The sequence below is a fragment of the Selaginella moellendorffii genome, unplaced genomic scaffold (genome assembly GCF_000143415.4).
Source record: "Selaginella moellendorffii unplaced genomic scaffold, v1.0 SELMOscaffold_3, whole genome shotgun sequence".
Lineage (NCBI taxonomy): Eukaryota > Viridiplantae > Streptophyta > Lycopodiopsida > Selaginellales > Selaginellaceae > Selaginella > Selaginella moellendorffii.
In genome coordinates, this window is record NW_003314264.1 from 1,131,822 (window position 1) to 1,155,149 (window position 23,328).

At 45.3% G+C, this 23,328-nt stretch overlaps 2 protein-coding genes across 2 annotated transcripts; one reads left to right on the plus strand and one right to left on the minus strand.

The window, feature by feature from the left end:
* Nucleotides 1–11,892: 11,892 nt before the first annotated feature.
* Nucleotides 11,893–12,725, plus strand: LOC112343849 (pentatricopeptide repeat-containing protein PPR5, chloroplastic-like). The gene is made up of 2 exons (XM_024667889.1): nt 11,893–12,465; nt 12,633–12,725. Exons 1-2 carry the CDS (start codon nt 11,893–11,895, stop codon nt 12,723–12,725), a joined length of 666 nt encoding a protein of 221 aa, XP_024523657.1.
* A 585-nt stretch (nt 12,726–13,310) lies between these two features.
* Nucleotides 13,311–14,642, minus strand: LOC112343851 (putative pentatricopeptide repeat-containing protein At1g69350, mitochondrial). Its single transcript, XM_024667897.1, has one exon. It carries the CDS (start codon nt 14,640–14,642, stop codon nt 13,311–13,313), a length of 1,332 nt encoding a protein of 443 aa, XP_024523665.1.
* Between the last annotated feature and the right edge of the window lie 8,686 nt (nt 14,643–23,328).

Genomic DNA, 23,328 nt, shown 5'->3' on the forward strand with positions numbered 1-23,328 from the left:
CACTTTCCATAAATAGCATTTGGACCGGAATGAGATTAACAAAAAGGGCATGATAGTGAGGGTGTTTGGCAAACACGGTAAGTTATCATTTAGCAAATATTGAGGGACCAATCTCAATATTGCAGCGGTTCTTGATACTAGTAAGTGCAAACGAATGACACAAGTTTCTCAAACCAGATCGAGTATGCTCAGCAAGAAACACATAGGGTTCCTACCTTATGTTTATCCAATTTAAGTGCATGGTCATTGACTAATTTCCCAATTAGCTCAAGTGGGAACTGATAATAGTCTAGCAATACCGACCTCCTGCCGTCGTGGCACTAAGGAAAGAATATCCAAAAGGACTAGCCGATAAGTAACTTTTGATACCCAAAGTCACATTCGCAACACTCTCCCCCCTTAGGGAAGATCGACGTCCTCGCCGATGCATACTCGAGTCTAAACCACTGCCAAGGAAATAACTCCAGAAAAATTTCACAGTGATCACACTATATAAGAAATGCACCAACTTAAATGAGTTAGGAAGCAACTTCTTTGTTTAACGTGGATGCACTACCAATTTAAACACCTTCTGGCCGTTGCTGACAAGGAAATGACTAATAGAGTTAGCCAAATTTGCTGCTCTAGGTGTCACCCAATTTACAAAAGTGTGATATACCCTTGCTTGCAAGGATATAGAGAGAGAAGCCAAAGGCCCTAACCCTCATGAGCAAATAAACAAAACCCGTTAGTAGTAAAATTTAGATAGACTATTGTAAATAGGTAGTTAGAGTTGTTTACATAGTCACATCCTTTTTAATGGAATAAGGAACATCAATAGAGAGGCAAGTGATATGACTAGCTAACAAATGGACCATAAGCATAAAAACTCAAAGAATCAAAGCTAGAAGAAGCCTATAGCAATGATCATGAGTCTTGCATGAACTAACTTCAATGTTAAAAAAGAAATCATGGTACAACCCACAATATCATCCTCAATACATCCATAAGCTAAACTTCATAATACCAAAGCTAATAAAAAGTATATCTGCATCAATTCAAAAGTTAAATATAAGCTATGCGAAGTAATCACCAACAAACCTAACGAAGTGATCACCAAATGATCCTCCATGAATCCATCTATAGCAAGACGTAACTCACTTCATAACAAACACAAGAAGAACTATCAATGATCAATATATTCCAACTCAAATTCAATAAGGATTCAAACATTTTCAATATCGATCATTAACTTTTCCTCTCGTAAAGCTATCATAGTCTACAACTGAATCACTTTTCAAGGAAAAGCTCAAAACTCAACCTCTACTAACAATTTTATTTAGAACACAACTAACTCAACTTGTTACTCAATTCGTTTGAACATTAATATATTTGCTAACTAGCAAATGCACAAGTGCTAATAACACAAAGCTATAATCAAATCATCAACATTATCTTTATCAAGACTAATGAAACTCAATATCAATCATACGGAGAGACATCTCATCTCACTTGAATCTCAATACCAACAATGTCAATGATAAAGCATCACTTTAATGCCATCAACACCAGAACAAAGCTAAAAGAAAGCAAGAGTAAATCATAACTCAAAGCTCTTTAGCAACTAAGTTAACCAAAATTAAAGATACTTTACTCAATATTTGAGACTAATCCTTCAACAATACTTAGCTACAAATAACATATCATCAAAGAGTGATTCACCATATCTATAACTCAATGAAATCCAACACTATGGACTAAACGTAACCAAATGATATTAACAAAGGTGGAATCAATATGTCAACATGGAAAAACCATGCAAGCCTATGACACGATCCTCCGCAACACCATCCGATAAAACAAGCCCATCACTAATAAATCTTCATCAAGCAAGGCAAGTGTCAATAGTCCTCAATAAACTTTACAAGTAATCACTAATTACAAAGCAACTAACAATCACTCTTCAACTTGCCCCAAACACTAAACTCACATTATCAAGTCATATACTTGTTCAACATGAATATAATACCCCATATACAAGATAAAGGTTCATAGATAGGTATGAATTAAATGACTACTCGAATCTAACTCAACTGCAATAAGCTCATCAACTTGTCTAGCCAATAACTCTAAGCATGTCTTGAAGAGGCTAACTATGCATAATCAACACTTAGTCAAAACTAAAGTGAAAATTATGAGATGGACTCATCATAGTACAGGTACTAACATCTTAACCTCAAACAACTAAGTTGGACATCACTATATTCAGCCAAGGTGCAAAGCCACCAAGACCAAATAAAGATCAATGAGAGTTCACTACTCTCATAGAGTTTAATGAAATGCAAGGTGCAACCTACTACCTAATATAACACTACAAAAGAAAGGCACAAGAGTCAAGACCTCTGACAAGATCAAGACTGGAAAATGCAAAAAGACAAAGAGAAAAGCTAGTGGAAACAAAGAAGAAGCCTTAGACTGGCGTTGATTCAGATTGTGGAGAAATGGAACAAGGCTAACATATATATAATATAGGTTGATGAAGCTCCACCACTCTTGGATCGAGGACGGCCTAAATATAGCTGAGGTCGAGGAGGCACCACATCATCATCAGGAATGTGGCTCGAGACTCAGGAATCGGGAAGTGTCTCGAGAGTCAGGAATAGGGAAGTGTCTCGAAAGTCAGGAATAGGAAGTGTCTCGAGAGTCAGGAATGTGGTTTGCAGGTCAGGAATCCGGCGAGAGTCAAGAATGTGGCAAGAATTAGGGGATTCCTGACACCTTTCTAGAAAAGCGCAACAACCACTTTTCTACACTAACTCCAGATTCTATCCAACTCAATTGCCTTAGCCCCAAAAGTTAGTATCCTTTTCGGGCGCACAAACTATCTACTAAGGTTTAAGCTAACCAAAGTCAACTCCAACCTCTTCACAAGTTTGTACTAGCTTACTAAAATGAAATGGCTTTTGGACAAAGTAATCAATAGATCAATCATTAGAAAAGTCTATAAAAATTTGTCCAAATTTTCCATCCTAGAGAAAGAACAACTCTTAGTTTAGGAATACAAACTTTGAAGATTCAACCAACTTCCTCCCACCAACAATTTCATATAGGTTCACGTCAACATAAATTCTCATGACCCAATAGCATGCTTAACTAGCAAGCATTTTGCCCATATATCCAACATCCAACACCAACATCTGTAAAAATGCAGAATGAACATCCAAGGCTTAATCGCAAAGATTATATCTTCAGATATCCATATTGCATTAACACTCTTCTTCAACCACCTTCAAGATCCAATATGAATTCAAAACACTAACAAGGAAAATAACATAGAAAATCAAGGTTTAAGGAAAAACATTTATCACTCGAAATAACGATACTACTTCCACTAACACAAGTGCTAGCAATGTTAATGCCTTAACTACACACCTTCTCTATCCAACAATCTATTCCAAGTGCTAACAGATCAACTAACATGCTATAGCAAATGAATGTTACAACCCTTTTCCAATAGGTAAACTCAAAGAATTAATTTAAGTTTAGCATAATAAATCACTATTGAGAACCAAGTCAAAACTACTTCAATGCTACTACTTGCAAGTAGACTAACTTCACTATCAACCACTTTGGGGTTGATCATCATTTAACCAAACAACTTCATAAACACATTGCTCATTATCAATTGGATATGATATAAAATCATAATGACTTGATCATTAATCAAGCAACATAATGAGTAAGCCCACATTACTACTTCAAAAGTTTATGCAAGTATCAAGTGCTAACTCAATTTGATCAAAAATAATATAAATGCCACACCCTACCAATAGAGATTTACAACACTGAACACCACCAACTTTTGTTCACAATATAAACAAGTTTACCATTCTCTTTTTGACCAAACTCAAAACTATTTCAACACCAAGCTACTTCATGAGCAATAGCAAGGTTCTCCAAAAAAGAATTGAATATTGAATCTCAAGCCTTCAATAGCAAACCTAGACAAAATGGTTTAACACTTTACCGCTATCCATCCCATAACACACCACTTGTAAGACCACTATAACTAATATATATCGAGGTAGGGACACTTGATTGCATAATATGAATACAAACAATGAGTTGACACCTCGTTGCAAATCATCTCTTCAAGAAAAGAAAATGATTTACGTGTTTGATCCTTCGTCTTTGATAACTCTTTTTTCTGTCTTATCTTTGACTAAACCTCAAACTTGCGTTTGCACTACCTTCAGTTCAATCCAAAAAAAGTTTATAAGAGAGCACAATAATGATTACTTGAACCAATAAACTAATCCCTACAGTCTTTATGGATCCACTTATAATCATGCCTAGGAAGGATTTACTAATGCTATGCTAAACAATTACGGACCAGCCTATTTGCCACTCATAGCAAACCTAGAGAAGGTTTACTTTTACCCACGGTACATGAAATAACTCATGAAACCACTAATATGCTAACATTAATTTTGCCAACTCAAAGTGTAACCTTGAGTTGCTAATGTGCCTCACTCACAAGCCCAAGCGTAAACTCGTGTAAATAGAAATTCTCAATCCATCTTATGAGCCCAAACACAAGCTCACACAATATCATATAAAAGGTAGCCAAAATCTATATCCAAGGAATAAATGCAAAGTTATAGCACCCAAACGTGTATCCATTTGGATCATTGTTTTCATCTCTATATATGCAATGAGATTAGTTGCCCAGTCTCATTAGATAGTACTTATGATGATTTACCATAAGATAACCACAAAGAAAAACCTAAACCTTTCATCTGCCATATGTTACATGCCACATATGTCCAAGGAAGAACTCCACCTCAAACTCCTCAAATCTATCTCAGCACTTCCATGTGTCATGTATTAGTCTTTTTATGTCTTTTTTCTAGAGACTCACTTACTACTTGCTTTGTACTCGTTTCTCGAACACTTTATTGGGAGTTTCACTCTTATTCTCAACTATCCAAGTTGGAGCTTTTAGTTCAAATGTGTTATACTCATTTAAGTTTTGCTTTGGCCATTACCATATGGCACCTTTTCAGCTCCACTTTGGAACTTAAGTATTTGTGTCTCACATCAAGAACAATCAATACCACCTATAAATCCAATTATGCCTCCTCCTGATGTTTTTCCAAATCCCAACTTATTTATGAGAAAATCTTGATAGCATTCCATTATTTTAAAAAGGAAGGGATGATGAAGTCCAAGTGTATGATTATGATGCCATATACTAAGTCTTTAAATCTCACCACCTATCTGCACCTCTGCAATGGAGAAAAAAATTCAGATTATCTCTCAAAAAAATTCTCCGTTTTACTTACTCTTTTTCACACTGAGCTTTGGCTCCAAACACTTGCGCATTGCCGTGTTCTTAACCCATCCGAACATTCTATGTGCATATGTCTTCTGAACTTGTTCTAGCTTCCTCATGTCTGCAGTAGAATCCAGAGAGATGTCGACCAGGTCTTTCACTTTGTCCTTGGATGAGAATGCATCCAAACCTGGAGTGCAAAAGATAACATCAAGTGATTAAAAATGAAACAGCACAAACGTACCTTCAATGACCACAATGTGTTGGAGACGATCATCTGAAGCAAAATACCGTTCCCATGACTTGAATACCGGGCGTGATCTATCCCCATCATAGCCTTTTGTCCATTCCTGAAGGCCTTTGCATTCCGGATGAGCATCATGGAGAGCCATTGCCATGGAATGATTTGCAGGCGTCTTCTTCAGCAATGCTTCTGTGACAAGTTTCCTAGTTCTGTAACGAACACTGCTGGAAGGCACATGGGCCACATTCAAAACCAGACTGGCGTATGGCACCTTCAACCCAGTCCAACCTTGAGGCCCTGCACTGCTACTGAACATCTGAGAAAGCTCCGGAGAGCATTTAGCACATGCTAAATCAACATCATGTTTCTCTGTGTGTTTCACCTGCACCAAAATGAGTGTCATCGTCTCCAGGCTAAACGTGTCACCAAAGAACCCAACGATGACAATGTCTATGCCCCATTCATTTTCACGGCAAATGATTCCTACGCCAGCCTTTCCAAATTCAAGCAAATCTTTGGCGGTGAGCTCCTGCAGTCGGAAGTCGGTTTTCCTGAATAGCAAGCAAAAAAACTTGGCTTCACCCATGTTTCTGTGGATTTCTTCTTTACCACTTCCATCTATAGAGCCACCTGCTTGTTTTGTTTCCCCATCACCTTCAGCATTGTGCGTACTTCCACCTGGAGCTTTCGAGGCCATCAGCGTTGGAGATGGCAACTTCACCTCAGGTGGCGGCGTCTTTACTTTGACCTGCGCTTTTTCTCCTGGAGACAGGGACGCTGAAGCCACCTGCGGCTGACCTGAAAATTTTTTGTTTACTTTAACGCTTCTTCCCCTTGTGATACGCTTCAAAGCCGAGGCCGGAGGTGGTGGCATGTTCACTTCGACCTGCGCTTCTTCTCCACCACCTGGAGCCTTGGGGGTCGGAGATGCTGAATTCTGCTCATCTTCTCTAATAAGATCGGACAGCGACTTCCCACTTAAGCCACGGCAAAGCTCGTCAAAAGTAAAGCACTTCCATGAATCTCTGTCTAGACTGTCCACTGCAAGAAGTAGTAGCACCCGTGCAACCAACTCGCCCCTGTAACCTCGATCAACCCATCCACACTTCATCCCAGTTACAAGTGCCTCCAAGCACTGCTTCCACCCTGTCCCAACCTTCCCTTGTGCACGCAAAACCTGTGCTGCAGCCGCTGCAACCAGTGGCTCCGTAGCCCAATGCGTCCAAACAAGAGTCCGGTCATCAGAAATGGACATCACGCTAAGTAGGTGACTTGCAACCATATCAGTGATAATTGTGGCATGCGGATTGATGTCGATGCATACTCTGCAGCCCAGTGTAGCCAGACAAGCCTCATGTGATAGACCTCTTTGAAGCAAAAACTTGTTGAACGAACCAGTGCCACCAAGGAGCTTATCTACAGCCAAAAGCAGCATGTCACCTGCACTTGCGGAAGCCTTCACCAATGCTTGCCACAGTGGCCGACCATAGCCGCAAAGACGACCCAGATCTTCAACTTGAGCAAGCAGAAGGCCACCTGTTTGTTCGTCCGATGGCAAGTCTGCCAAGAAAAAGCAGTACGCTGGATGTGCAACTAGCTTTCCCGCCGCAGCCACTCGATCGCTACTAAACCCTAAACCGGATGCCTTATTGGGCGGCGCAAAATTGTTTAGCCTCCCGTCTGTGTCGGTGAACATCACCGACACACTTCCATTTTCAGGCAACACCCTGGAAGCTCTCCTTGCAGGAACAAATGCAGCAACAGTTGTCGGATCAGCATGCCAAGTAAACCATCGGGCTTCGTCCATGACAAACAGGACCTTCAGTTTTCCTTTGGCAGGAGCTGGAACACTCGACAGTAGACCTTCAAGCGTGTTGTACTTCTTAAACACCTTACTCTCCCAGATGCCCCACATATTGGTTTTCTCGCCAGGCTTCTCTTTCAGGTCGACGTCAAGGCAATTAGCAAACTCCTCCCGGGCTTTGTTTCCTATCTCCATCTTCGCCTGTACCACGTCCCAAAAGTTCTTCCCAACCATGAGATCGTTCAAGAACTTCTTGGCATCCATGGGGTCCTCCCCGGAAGTCAGATGCAGAAGAGCCTCGATGCATGACACAAAGTAGTCAATGCAGAAGAGCATGAACCTGCTCTGCGACAAAAGCGTAGGACCCGAGCTGAGCAATCTGACGGCGTTTGTGTAGAAGAAGTCCGCAAAGGCAGACCTTGGAGGGTACGCGGTGCCAGATGAGGCAAATGAGCAGTAGATGACGAACACACCTAAATTCGCAAGCTCGCAGGTAGTCCTCGACTTTCCCCAGCCACTCGACTGAACTAACGTGACAACAGGTGCTATCATGGTTTTCTTCGTCTTCCACATGTCTCCTGTTTCTTCCAGCTTCTCACGCAACGACTCCACGTTGTCTAATCCCCCAACTCTTTGGTACTTCTGCGCAAATGCCGATTCGGCAATACCCTCCACTCTTTTCCAGTATGCAGGTGGCGGCTGGAGGATTTCAGAGAGCTCGCGTTCCAGTTTCCACATATCCTCCTGGAGTTGACTCGCCCGCACTTTCTCTGAGGCTATCTGCTCCTGTAGTTCGGGATCCTCCCCGGCTTCCCACAATTCGTATTCAAGGTCTGCAATTCCCGTAAGTGCCCCCAGCAGACGACGTTTCACATCAGCAATCGCACCTGTTTTAAGTCGCTTTATCTTCCCCTGCTCTCCCTCTTCATCCGGCTCTCGCCCACGCTTTCTAGATGAAGAGGCAGCCATAGCTTGAGCTTAACCCTACAAAGACCTCTCCCGTAAAAACCCTAACATTAAGTACACCAGCGGCTGCCCTAACCCTAACCCTAATTTAACTTTCATCACCCCAAACATCATCCTGTTTCAGTCTATCGCAAGGCCAGAAACATGGCAAAGGCGATGCAGATCGTCAAGGGGTGGTGACTTGGCAATGATGGCACGATTACATGGCATTTCTCTCTTTCCACTCCCGTCCGACTCTGCTTGTACTTATAAATATTATGGAGTTAAAGTTCCATCCAAATATGTATATGTATAGAAGCTTAAAATAATGAATGAAAAAAAAAATAAAAAAAAAAATTACATAAATGTTGTGGCTATATAGATAGAATAAAATTTTGCATATTTTTTATTATTGTGGAAGTCCAAAGTATCATGGAAGCTAATTTATTTAGATACATTAATATGTCTAAAAGAACTGAATTTTATTTTTTATTAAGTTAGTATATCTTCTATTGCATTTATCTTTTTTTACATATATATATATATATATAATCATTATGTAATAGTATTAGGTAATTTCTAAAGATATTGTTGATTATTAGCTTCATTATTTTAAAAAAAAATTCATATCCATCAACAAAACTATAGATTATATAACCTCCTACTAATTTTTTCAATGACAAAAAAACTACACTACATTAACTAAATCCATTACACACCAAAATTTAGACTAGTTCTAAAATTGATAGCAAACTAAAATTTTAAAAATAATAAATTCTAGCTATTATGTTATAAAAGATTTTTAGAACCAAGATAAACATATCTACCATAACTCTGATATTTTGAAACTTAAATAGAAGTTTCCATTAAATAAGATTAATTTGTAAAAACAACAAATATAGTGTTTTAAGATAGTTACTGCATAAACTCTATATATACTGTATTCTTATCTCTGTTATATACTATAGACATTCTATACATATTTATAAAGTTATCACCAAAAACCAAGAAATATATTATCTTTAGTTCTAAATAATATGAAAATTCAAAATTTAAAGAAAGCAGAAGATTCAAGTATAAAAAGCATATCCAAATATCTTGAGACAAAAAAAACAAATTATTTGCTTGCAATAGCATTAAAAATGCATGATGACATGCAGGCTAGTTGATAGCATTCACAAGAGCTATTGATAAACTTTGACGGGATTTCCAACCAGAGAAATGGCTATTTGTTCCAAACCCTGATCTAAGCTCTCATTATCAAAAACTATCCCCATGATTTGTAAGTGAAAATAAAGCCACTTGACTAAGTACCTGCTGGAAGCCCTCACAAGTATCATTTGGCTGGAAGTTGCACTTTGCATCCTTTCAACAACAATATCGAAGCAGACTTAACCGTTTAGGGTTTAGGGTTAGCTAAACCCTAAACTGGTTCTCACAGCTCTTCCATAAGGTAATGGTCGTCTCCACAAGAATACAGCACAACAAACAACACCACAAATCTGCCAACATCAATATATTTCCAGCTAGCGGCAAGTCTCTGTGTGTTCCTTTTTAAACATTGCAAGTTGCATCCATTTCCTGAGTAGAAGTTCCACAATGTTTCAGAGCTGCTTTTCAAGTATTTATCTCATGCACAAGCAACTCTTCTTCTTCCTTCTTCAATGAACAATTGCAAGCAGTGCTACAGAACGGAGCTGCTCCATCATAACAATGATAGCATGGTCTGCCTAGCTGCTTCTTTGAAATGTTTGACTCTGATTGCTACACAAGTGTGCTTTACTATGTTCTGATATCTTATAGTGTTATTACTTTTTAAATGCTTGTTCAGATTTCTTTATATTTGCAGTTGAGTACTGGCTGTGTATTGATACCTCCCACTTTGAACAGCACGTCCTGTAAACTCTGTATTATTATATAATATAAACTATTTAGGTGTTACATATCACTCACATGAACACTTACCATTCTGGAAAAAGTGACAACTGTTGACTTCTCTAATTGTGATTATGCCTTTCCTTTGCTGAGAAAGATCTCTAGTTGCATCATGGCAATTGATACACATTTTAATGAATTTTAAGATAAGAATTACTTTCTCAGGTTTAGTATGCCCAAAAGCATACTTTAGACATTTTAATTTGCTGTGCATACAACCTCCATACTCTGTCAACTTATTTTCCTTATTTCCACATCTCAAATCTGGCCAAAGTTCATGTACTTTGCCATTATCATCACTCCAGAAACTTAGTCCTTGTTTTTTCAATGCCTTTTTTTCTTTCCTTTCACGTTCTGTCCCTTGCTTTTCTTTAAACATACTTAATTTTTCATAAATATCTTGCATCATAACAGCAGATGCATCAGTTTTATCAGCTTTTACAATAACTTTAAATGCTAACTGAGCCACTTTAAAATTCTCAGAATTTGTTACAGCCTGATAATAGTGCCCTCCAAGCCGAAAACATTTTTTCAATATTTTTGAATGACATGCTATAAATAAATCATTTTGCTTCTTCCATGTGTTATTTTGAGCTAACATATTTACCATACAAATATAGTCTTTATCATTGGGAATTATGTTATATTTAGACATGCATTTAAAATATATTTTACACTTCTCAACTATATAGCAGCAAGCAGTAAGTAAATTAATAAATGTTAGGCATGCACAAGATTGTGTGCCTTGCCTAAAGGGCAGTATATTCATCAGAAAATTTCTCAAATGGCATTGGGACTAGCCCTATAAATCTTTATGGAAAATGTGGTAAAATCAATGTAGCATTGGAGTTATTTAATAATTTACATTTTCCTAGTACAGTTGAATGGACTGCCTTAATTGCAGGGTATAGTTGCTCTGGAAATGTATCTCAAACATTTAGATTATTTTGGGAGATGTTAAGAACTGATAAAAACTTGTGAATGTAACTTTTATCCAGGTACGTAGTCATGCAGGGATGATAAACAAAGCAATAATGTATTTTAAATTAATTTTTCAATATGGGACAATATTAGGCATGTCGAAAATGGCTAAAGTTTTGGTAAAAAAGCGTTTGCTGCTTTAATTAAGCGGCTGAATCCAGGATAGTACGGCAGGCTCATGAGAATGCGGCTCGAGAATGCTTCGTCCATGGGGCCGCGCGAGGCGATCTTGGACAAGAAGAGCTCCGTGAGAGATTTCGAGAGCTTCTGGATTCCTATGCTGGGCGATCTCATGGGAGGGGATTATCACCACTACAGTTTAGAGGTACGCAAGAATCTTAGATTTTTTCTCTTATTTTCTAGTTTCTTTTGATTTGCTATGTTCTTCGTGGCTGTTCTTCCAGCTTTGCTTATGAGTTTCTTGCTTTTCTTGCCATCAAACTTTGGTGTTGCTGGTCGGGATTTCTTTTGGTTTTCTCGTTGTTTCCGTGCTCGTATCTTTCATGCCTGATCGAGTCTGATCTTGTCGGTGACATTCTTTATTGTTTCGTCCTCTCCATCCATCGCGTTCTTATATCACGATCGTGCCAGGTTTTTACATGGCTCACGAACAATCCAATGGTCCTACTATCGGCCAAGAGACCGCAGCTCGAGCAGCTGTACGCGACGATGATCTCTTACGCCGGAGTCGTTGGGAGCCTGAGGCTAGCACGAATCTGGTTCGACGATCTCAAAGGCAAGGGGCTCAAGCAATCGACGAGGTGCTGCAATGCTCTCATCCTCGCCTACGCCAAGAAAGGTGACGCTCAAACCGCGGTCTCCATCCTCGAACAGACGAAAGCCTTCCGCAAGGGGTGCTCGCCAAACGCAGTCACGTACTACATCCTCATCGCCATGTTTGCGAGTCTGGGTGACTCGCCAGGCCTCGCAAATCTCCTGCGCGACAGCGAGTGCTCGAGCTTTCGTTCCGACGCCATGACTTACAACACTCTCCTCTGCGGCTACTCGAAGATGGGAATGCCGGAGGATTTCGACAAGACACACGGGGAAATGGTGGAGGAACTTAGCGAGGAGAGCTACAAGGCGTTGCTCGTTGGATACTCGCGGCGGGATCGTCTCGACGAGCTCCAGTGCTGTGTGGGGGAGATGCTAGCCAGGGAGATGAGTCTGGCATCACCGGTGGTGGCAGAAGAGATCGCCAAGGCTTACAGAAGAAATCGATGGGTGGAAGGATTGGACATGGTGATCCAGCTCGAGGAAAAGAGTCCTGGGATTTCTCCAACGTTCCAAAGCTTTATAAATGCTTGCGATGACGATTTAGAAAAAAAAGGAGGAGATAAGTTTTTACTTTTTTTTCACTACAATCCATGTGATTAACTTTGAATACTATTTTGTGCGGTCTCTTCCAGCTTTTTCCAGAATATGGACTCACTGGCTGGAAGGATTTCTTGAAAACCATGCTGCTGGAATTCATGGTACGTGGCAAACAAAAGCTGCAATAAAAGAAAAATCCCAACAAGAATCCAACAAGGGCTGCAAATTGTAGAAAATTGACTGATACCACTAGCATTCTCTAGTCAATAAGAACGCTGACCAGATAATTCTGGAAATAGATAAACCCTAAACCTAAACCCCGACCTTTAAATTTAAGCTCGACGTGCCGCCTAGACAGCAGCACCGTTGACCCCGCAAAACCCACCGTGTTCCGCCCACGGCCCCCCGCCGCGCGTCCCCGTGCACCTTGCAGCACCCCAGCAGCGTGTTCCACGCCACCACATCCGGCTGGAACGGCATATTCCTCACCACGTCCTCCGCCCGCCCGGCCCGCCCCAGCACGTCCACCATGCACTTCCAGTGGTCGGGCCATGCCGCCAGGCAGTGGTCCTCGACCATGGACACGAAAAAATGCCGCGCCTGGGCGAGCAGGCCGGCATGGCTGCACGAGTTGAGGATGCTGACGTAGGTGACGCTGTCGGGCTGGACGCCCTCGAGGTGCATGTCGCGATAAAGGAGGATGGCATATTCGGCGTGGCCGTGGTGGGCGTATCCCGCCACCAGGGAACTCCACGTCACCGTGTCGCGGGCTCTCATGCGGTGGAAGGTGCGGCGGCGTCTCCCATGCTGCTGCAGCGCGCGTACATGCTAACCAGCGCGTTGCCCAAGGTGACGTTGGTCGTGGATCCTGCGAGAATCTCCGGATTCGCGGCGCATAGCTCGGCGTGGATGCGCTGCCCCTCGGTGAGCTTACCCAGGCCGGCATGAGCGCACAGGAGAATGACGGCCATGATGCAATCGGGCTTTAGAATGGAGTCCGAGATGGTGGAGGCCGAGGTGTTACTGGAGTCCGAGCTCTTCACACTTTTTGTGTGCAAACTAGAGTCCGAGCTCGCAGAAACCGAGCTCCTCAAGCCCGACTCCATGGTCCTCGAGTTCCCAGCCTTCATCTCCGAGAACAATGCGATCGCTTCCTCGTCGTATCCGTGCTGCACATAAGATCCCATCATCGTGTTCCATGACACCAAGTTCTTCCTCTCGATCCTATCAAACACCCGCCTTGCCTCCTCCAGGCTGCCGCACCGCGCGTACATGTTGATGAGCGCATTCTGGATCTGGATCTTGAGCATGAAGCTGGAGGATGCAACGCGAGCGTGGAGCTTTCTCGGGAGGCCGACATCCCCGACCAGTGATCCGGCGTGGATTACGTTGAGCAGCACCACGCTGTCCGGCTGGATCGACTGCCCGACCATCTTGTCGTAGAGCTCGAGAGCTTTGGATCCATTGCCGTGAAAGGTGTAAGCAGTGAGCATGGCCGTCCAGGACACGACGTTCTTGCCTGGGATTCTCTGAAAAATCCTCTCGGCGGCCTCTAGATCTCCACACTTGGCGTAGGCAGTGACAAGCGAGTTCTCCACGCTCAAATCCGGAGGAGAGTGCACCGCGGCGAGCTCCAGCTGCGAGTGGATCCGCTTGCACGATCGCAAGCACCCAGTGCTCGAGCAGGCACTTAGAACTCCCAGAAAGCTCACGTCGTCGGGCTTGATCCCTTCCAAGTTCATGCCGTGGAAGAGGCCCATCGCCGCGCAGGACTGTGCGCTCACGGCAAAGGCCGCGATCATGCTGTTCCACGAGACCCTGTTGCGATCTTCCATCCTCTGGAACACCGCAAGAGCTTCCTCCGTGCTGTCACCCTTCGCGTACATCGAGACGAGCGCATTCTGGATCGTGATGCTGCTGTGGAGGCCCAGGTCAATCACGGCGGCGTGGATCTTCCTGCCCATATCAAGAAATTCCCTGCTGGAGGACGCAGTGATCGCCGCAACGAAGGTCACCGGATTGGGCTGGACGCGAGCTTGGATCATCCCCTCGAGCGTCTCGAGCGCCTGGCGGCAATCCCCAATCTGGGCAAATGTGGTGATCATCGCAGTCCAGGACACTACATCCTTGGGCGGCATCCGATCGAACACCGCCCTGGCCTGCTCGATCGCTCCACACTTGGCATACATGTCCCAACGAACACGCTCTTGCGGAGATCCGGGGAGAGAATTCTCGCGTGGATGGCCCTACCCAGCGCGAGATCCTTGGCGCCGGAGCACGCAGCCAGTGTGCTCACGATCACCATTTCGTTAGGTTCCACATCCATGCGCTGGAAGAGTTGATCGCCTCGCGGCAATGCCCCGACTGCGTAGGCCGCGATGATGCAGCTCCAAGACACCACATCTTTCTTGGGCATCTGATCGAAGACTGCGCGCGCGGCCGCGAGGCTGCTGGTGCCACCACATTTCCTGTACATCTGGATGAGGAGATTACACGCTCCGGAGGAAGTGGCCTGTGACGAGGATGTGATCGTGGACACGGCGGCCGTCGGCGAGCGAGCGGGAGATGCCGCAGCGGCGGAGGATGGATGCGTAGAGGGCCGCCGATGGCGATCGCAGCTGCGAGAGCGCATCTTGGATAGATGGGAGCACTCGCTTGCCACATTCTTTGCTCATAAGCCCTAGAAGAATCCTCAATATAGAAAAACATATCTTTTTAGGGTTCTTCTTGGAAGAGTAGGGTGGCGAAATCGAATGGTGGAGGATCTGCAGATCCCCGACCAGCAAAGAAGCTTCCGCTTGGTTTTTGAGTAGGTACATTTTGCCCTTGTCTTTGTGAAACTTGTTTCTAATATCAACTTTCTTTGCATGCAGCACCGGCTTGCACATTTGTGTTTATAATTTATAAACGTTCCTAAACACTTTTTAGTATATTCTTGTTTATTCTACCACCTAATGTAATAAAAGGCATGCAGCAAATTTTGGTTTGAGAAAGAGCGATGGCTATATATTTAGAACCCCCCGAACCTTAAGGAACACATGCTTTGGGCATTCACCCTTAGTACCAAGAGTTAGTCTCTAGGACAAACTTGAAACTTACTAAATATGGAATGTCTTTATATTGCGAATTTAGACATAGGACGAACACCATTGTGTTCAGAACAATCTTTACATTCCGTAGATATGCCAAATGAGCGAATCTAGACACTTTCCATAAATAGCATTTGGGACCGAAATAAAACTAACACAAAGGGCATGATAGAAAGGGTGTTTAGTAGACATGGTAAGCTATCATCTAGGGATATTGAGGGACCAAACTCAATATCGTAAAGGTTCTTGATACTAGTAAGTGCAAGCCAATGACACAAGTTTCTCAAACTAAGCCGAGTATGCTCAACAAGAAACACATAGGGTTCCTACCTTATGTTTATCCAATTTAAGTGCATTGTTATTGACCAATTTCTTGCTATCCCATGACTAAAGATTTTACCACACACAAAGTGTTCAAGTCAATTTACCTATACTGGCTCAAACTCAAAAATCAATAAATGGACAAATCAAAGTCAAAGACAATGATAATATCTTAGAGGTGTCAGGAATCCCCCAATTCTTGCCACATTCCTGACTTGCAGACCACATTCCTAACTCTCAAGACACTTCCCTATTCCTGACTCTCGAGATACTTCCCTATTTCTGACTCTCGAGACACTTTCAGATTCCTGAGTCTCGAGCCATATTCCTGATGATGATGTGGCGCCTCCTCGACCTCAGCTATATTTAGGCCGTCCTCGATCCAAGAGTGGTGGAGCTTCATCAACCTATAGTATATATAGGTTAGCCTTGTTCCATTTCTCCACAATCTGAATCAACGCCAGTCTAAGGCCTCTTCTTTGTTTCCACTAGTTTTTTCTCTTTGTCTTTTTGCATTTTCCAGTCTTGATTTTGTCAGGGGTCTTGACAGTTTGATTCAGATTGTGTTTTTTCATTTTTTGATTTAGCTCATTTTGATTGTTTGATTACCTTTGCCTTTTTTTTCCCCCTTTTTTCTTTCTTCTTGCCAATGGAGTCTCCAAGCCATCCTGATTTCTTTGCTGAAGTCCTTGCAAAAATCCAGTCTGAGAATACTGAGTTGAAGGCGACCCTTCTTCGCATGCAGCAGGAGCTTGCTTCACTTTCGGCTCAAGGATCCAACGAAGTTCCTGAACCGAAGGTGAGCTTCCCGGCGAAATTTTCAGGCAAGCGTTCGGAGCTTCGCGGATTCCTGAACCAGATGGAGTTGATCTTCGCACTTCAACATCGGCGGTACCCTACTCCCGAGTCTCAAATCGGCGCGATTGGGACGTTGCTCGAAGGTGCAGCTTTGTGTAAGGAACCGACTCCCCGAGATGTCGTAGGCTAAAGGATCCCCAAAAGCTTGACCGAAGTGACAAAGAGTTCATCGGATGGGACCAAGTCGAGGATCGAGTCCAAGACCGACTCTAGGACCGAGTTCGAGATAGAGTCCGGAATCGAGTCCGAGACCGACTCGGGGACCGAGTTCGAGTCCGAGTTCGAGACCGAGTTCGAGACGGAGTCCGAGATCCGAAATCGGGTCCAAGACCGAGTCCGAGGTCGAGTCCGAGGTCGGGTCCGAGATCGGGTCTGAGATCGAGTCCGTGATCGAGTCCGAACCCGAATCCGAAGTCGGATCCGAAATCGGGTCCGAGATCGAGCCAGAGACTAAGTCCAAATACTAATACGGGTCAAGGGGTGAAAGCCCAAAGCGTGCGTCTCCCAGGGGGGGGGGGGCTGTAGGGGGTTCCAAAAGTATAGTAGGGATAGTGAGGTCCAGGAACCAGTTTTGAAGGGACTCTCCAGTTGGGCTTCCAAACCGACTTGAGGTTGGGATTGGGACCGAGGGGCCTTGGGTGGGAGTGAGCATGGACTTGGCTGGTGCCGGAGGGGCCATCCAAGGAAGTGCTCAAGAGCAGCTCCCACTCCCGAAAGGGAAACCGATTGCGATGCTCCCGGCTCATGTGGAGTGGTGCCCCACTTGAGTACCATGCGGCTCATTGGTCCTCGCCCTTCCTAGGGGCTTGGGCCTTCCTTCGGGATGGAAGTGGGGGGCGAGAGGTACCCATACCGGGCCGCTAGGCCACGGTGTTTCGCCCCGGCGTCCCGAAGCAAGTGTTGCACTCAAGACTTGGGATTTAGAGGGTCCCATGATCAAGTCTTGTGGTACCAAGGGATGTTAGGAACCTGGAAGCTTGGTGTGCTTGGCTGCTTGTGCTTGCGGGGAGTGTAGCCGAACCTTAAGTCCAGTCTAACCCGGGGAGGGGGATTGGGAGTGATTTGGGAATCCATGGAAGGATGGCTAACACTCCGTTGCTCGTGCAGTGAGTAGCTAAAACCAAGTAGGAGCTGGTACCATAGGCGAGAACCTTGGCGAGGGAACTTAGCAAAAGCCAAGGCAGTGTTGGACGGATAGGCGAGGTAAGCTGGCAAAGTGGAAAGGAAAAATTTGTGGCTTACAATTTGGTATCGGAGCCTTCTCCTCAGTTCTAGCGAAGGATAGAGGCGGATTGCTGGGAGATGGCAAGGGCAGGGCGTAAGTGAACCCAGGCGGAGACAGAACCTCCGCCAGAGCTGGAGCCTCCGGTCGAACAAGAGGCTATGGATGAGGAATCCTTGCATGAGGAGGACTCTAGTGAGGAAACTTCCAAACAGGAGTCCGGTGGCGAGGTTCGGTCGTCCAAGGCTCGATTGGACGTTCTAGAAGGTCAATTGGCGCAGACCAATGCCCTGCTGGAGACTCTCGTACGCAAGCTAAAGCGTGACGAGAAGCGAAAGAAAAGGCGAAAGACTGCAGATGCTGGCAGCGCAGAAGGTGCGGACCCTTCGGCAGGGACTGAGGCAAAACCAGACAAGGTCGAACAGACCGAAGTGGAATCAGTCCCTCAGGCAGTTCCCAAGTACAAACCAAAGCCCCCACCGGTGTTCAAGGGAGTGAACGACTATAAGGTTGTGGAGGATTGGTTTTACGATATGGAGGACTACTTCCGAGCGTTACGGTTACCGAGCTCGGAGAAGGTCCCATGTGCAAAACCATACTTGGCAGATAATGCCAAGTCTTGGTGGAGAACAACGGAGGCCAACGAAGGACCGGTGGCCACCTGGGACATGATGAAGGCGAGGATCCGCGCGACATACGTTCCTCCGAATGCCACTCTGCATCTGAGAGATGAGCTGAGTAGGCTGAAGCAGAGTGGAACCATCCAGGAATATGTGAATGGGTTCATGGCAAAGAGGATACTTGTCACGGACATGGGGGATATGGATGCGTTCCATGCCTTTATATCAGGTTTGCAAACCTGGGCTCGCGGTGAGGTGATGCGCTGGAACCCGACCAACTACAAGGAAGCGTTGGATGCGGCCATCAAGGTGCATTTCAACGATAACCTGCGAAAGGGGAACACGACGGGGTCGGGATCCACGTTTCACAAAGGGGCCAAACCGAGGGGAACATATAGCAGGGGGAAATTCAAGAAGAGTTTCTCTAAGAATGAGTCCTTGGGATTTCGGAAAGGCAAATCCGGTGGCCAGCGAGCAAGTACGTGGGGGAGTCAAGCGAAAAGAGACAAACCCACGGATAAGAAGGTCAAGTCATATAGCAGCGTGGGAAACAATGTATGCTATAACTGCGGTGAAGCGGGACACTTTTCGAGGGAATGTCCCTACCCGAAGAAGGCCAGAGCCAATATGGCCATCAAGTTGGGTGAAGTCCAAAATGAGGTATGTGATCCAGTCCCTAACTCAAAGTTACTCATTACACGAGCAACTTTGGTAGAGAGTCATTCGCGACATCTACTAGCCCTCCGAGGGAAGCTCGGAGGTAGCTTTGTTAAGATCCTTATTGACACGGGTGCTTCGGATAATTTTGTGGCTGCAGACATAGTCCGGCAAGCCGGACTAACGGTGCAGCGGCTAGGCGAACCAAGGACTATAGAGTTTGTTCAAGGTAGCCAAAGCACCGATGAGGTACTTCGACAAGCGAAAGTCGAAGTAGGGACATGGAAGGTAGACATGGATTTCACCGTGTTGGACATGGCGGGATTTGACGTGATCTTCGGAATGGATTAGTTCAATCGGTTTGTGGTAGCCCTACATGGACAAGGTAGGAACCTTGTGGTACTGGCGAATGCCCAAGGAAGAAGATCTAGGGTGGAAGCCCAGGATCTAAAGGTAGGGCAAAGCAAGGCCAAAGAATCCTGCTTAAACCTGGTGTCCACGAGAGGACAACTCACTAAAGGAACTAAGGCAGCCTTTTTGTGCTTACTCTCGGTGAAGAGTGACAAAAAGACAAGAACGGAAGAAGTGCCTTTAGTGATCCAGCGGGTGTTGGACCAATTCCAGGATACCATGCCGGAGGAGCTACCGGCGGGGCTGCCCCCAGCACGACCGATAGAACATAAGATTGAGCTGGTCGAGGGTGCTGAGGCAGTGGTTCGTCCCCCTTATCGTTTGAACGAAAAAGAACTCAAGGAGCTCAAGTGCCAACTAGAGGAGTTGGTGGACAAAGGGTATGTTAGGTTGAGCAAGTCGCCGTATGGGGCGCCGGTGTTATTTGTGAAAAAGAAAGATGGATCTATGCGCATGTGCATAGACTACCGCTTGCTCAACAAGTATACAAAGAAGAACAAGTACCCTTTGCCAAGGATTGAGGACCTGTTCGATAGGTTGGGAAAGGCAAAATACTTCTCGAGGATTGACCTAAGGTCAGGATACTACCAGATCAGGGTAGCCGAGGAAGATGTCGAGAAGACAACCTGTCGAATGAGGTATGGGAGCTTTGAGTTTCTGGTGATGCCCTTCGGGCTATGTAATGCGCCGGCAACGTTTTCGGCGCTAATGAACCACGTCTTTGTACCCTATCTGGATCACTTCGTAGTCGTCTATATCGACGACATCCTGATCTATAGCGAGACGCTAGAAGAGCACGCCGAACACTTGGCGAAGGTGTTTGAGAAACTAAGGGAACACAAGCTGTATGCTAAAGAGAGCAAATGTGACTTTGCTCAACAAGAGGTAAAGTTTCTCGGGCATGTGGTGGGCCAGGACGGGCTCAAGGTGGACCCGGAGAAGGTCCAAGCGATCCAGGAATGGGAGCGACCATCGAATGTACATGAGTTGAGGGCGTTCCTGGGGCTATACAACTACTATCGAAAGTTTATCAGACACTATTCGAGAGTAGCCCTGCCCTTAACGGACCAAACAGGAAAAGGGAAGATGGTATGGACAGCAGAATGCGAGGCGGCATTCGTCCACCTCAAAGGGAAGTTGAGGAAGGCTCCCGTATTGGCATTGCCAAACTTTGGTAAGGACTTTGAGGTAGAAACGGATGCTTCGGACTTTGCGTTGGGCACAGTTCTGAAGCAAGACAACCATCCGGTAGCGTTCTTCTCGAAGAAGCTGGACAAGGCTCAACGGAAGTGGCCTGCCCATGAGAAGGAATTGTTTGCGGTGGTCAAGGCACTCAAGGAGTGGCGACACTACCTTGGGAGACACTTCAAGGTTTACACGGACAATGTGGCAACGAAACACTTCTTGTCACAGCCCGACCTAAGAGGGAAACAAGGTCGGTGGGCTAATGCCTTGGCCGAGTTTGATTGCGAAATTCTGTACAAGCCTGGGAAGAGCAACATCGTGGCGGATGCGCTAAGTCGAAAAGCGAGCTTGAAGTTGGCAATATCCAGCGCAACAGCAACCTTCTGGGACGATGTGCGGACAGCATATGAGAACGATGGTCTAGCACAAGAAGTGTTGCTGAGGAATCTAGAGGCGCGGGAAGCTCACCAGAGAGGTGAGCTGCCAACGGAAGAGAAAACGGGCTATGCGGAACGCAACGGACTCATTTATTACAAGCAAACGAGGGTGTATGTTCCAGAAGGGGAACTAAGGAAGGTGGCCTTAGAAGAGTGTCATGACGGACCTCTTGCGGGACACGGCAGAGTGCCCAAGACGATGGGCTTACTCAAGAGGAAGTACCATTGGCCAGATATGGCTAAGGACGTCCAAGACTATGTAAAGACATGTCCAACATGTCAGCAGGTCAAAGCCGTGACTAAGGCTAGTGGGGGCTTGTTGCAAAGCATCCCAATTCCAGATCGCCCGTGGAAATGTCTTACGATGGACTTCATCACGGGACTACCCCCAAGCGAGGGGTTCGATGCGATATTCGTGGTGGTGGACCGATTTTCAAAGATGGCACATTTCATACCCACCACAACGGACGTGGATGCGGAAGGTGTGGCGAAGCTATTCTTCGAACAAGTGGTTCGAGTGCGGGGAAGGCCGGAAGAGATTATCTCAGATCGAGATAAGATCTTCACTAGTAGGTTCTGGAGGACACTCCTAGAACAGTATCGCACCAAATTGAAATTCAGCACAGCCTATCACCCACAGACAGGTAATGGGTATTAAGTCAAGATTGATGGCACTAACACTTCTTGACAGATGGACAAACGGAAAGGGTGAATATGCAGCTGGAGGATTATTTGTGATGCTATGTCTCGGGAGACCAGACCGACTGGGTAAGTCATTTGGGACTTGCGGAAATGTGTTATAACAACTCACCACACTCAAGCATCGGGGTGAGTCCATGGGAAGTCATCAATGGGCGAGCTATTGAAGGTCCTGTGGAACTCGGCGTGGCCGAGTATCATGGAGAGTTACCCGCAGTGGAGGCATTCACGGCGGAAAGACTCAACATTTGGAATCTAGTGAGGGATTCCTTGGAACGGGCTCAACAAAGGCAAACTAAGTACGCGAACCAAAAGCGTCGGGATGTGGAGTTCCAAGCTGGGGAGAAGGTGTGGCTGAACACCAAGAACCTCAGACTACCAAGCTGGATCAGCCGAAAGTTGACCCAAAGGTAAAGACGCATGTATTCCTGTAAATGAATTGATCTTGAGTTCCTTAAGCAGGTTCGCGGGGCCTTATGAAATTGAGGCACGAATCGGTAAAGTGGCTTACCGACTCCGACTTCCTCGAGAGATGGGGAAGATGCACCCAGTGTTCCACGTGAACTTACTCAAGCCGTACTTTGAGGATCCGCTTCGCAAGGACCAAGTGAGACCTTTACCTGAGGTTATCCAAGGGGAAGAGGAATACGAAGTCGAGGCCATCCTCAATGAGCGCAAGAGTAAGCGACAAGGACGCGAGGTGAGAGAGTTCCATGTGAAGTGGAAAGGATTTCCACACTACGAAGCAACATGGGAACCGGAGGAGAACCTAGCGAACGCTCAAGATCTAGTGGAGGAATTTCTGCAAGGCAGAACTTTATATACTTATGCAAAATTCAATTAAAAATATCAATTTGCAAAGTTGAGCAAGTGGCATATGTTGGGACCCGAAGGCGCGCCAAAGGTAAGCTAATTAGCATGGGTTGGATAGGTCGACCAGGCGTAGGGCACTACGCCCGACTCCCTGCGGGGATGTCGAATCCGTAGACGTATTCTACGGAGGTTGGGTTCGAGTCCCAACCCCCTAGTAAAGCAAGGCTGGGTTCAAGTCCCGACCCTATACTAGGGCGTGGTGAGGTGAGGAGTATAGGGACACCTATATTCCGTTGTCATGGGCTCTTGGCCGGGGAGGCTAACTTAGGCACACCGCTAAGTGGGGGGATGCCCCCGGAGACATGGACAACAAGTCGTAGGATAAAACGAGACGTTCGATGTGGGCATCGAACTTCTTCTATGGGTGGTGGAGTTGTAAGGAACCGACTCCCCGAGATGTCGTAGGCTAAAGGATCCCC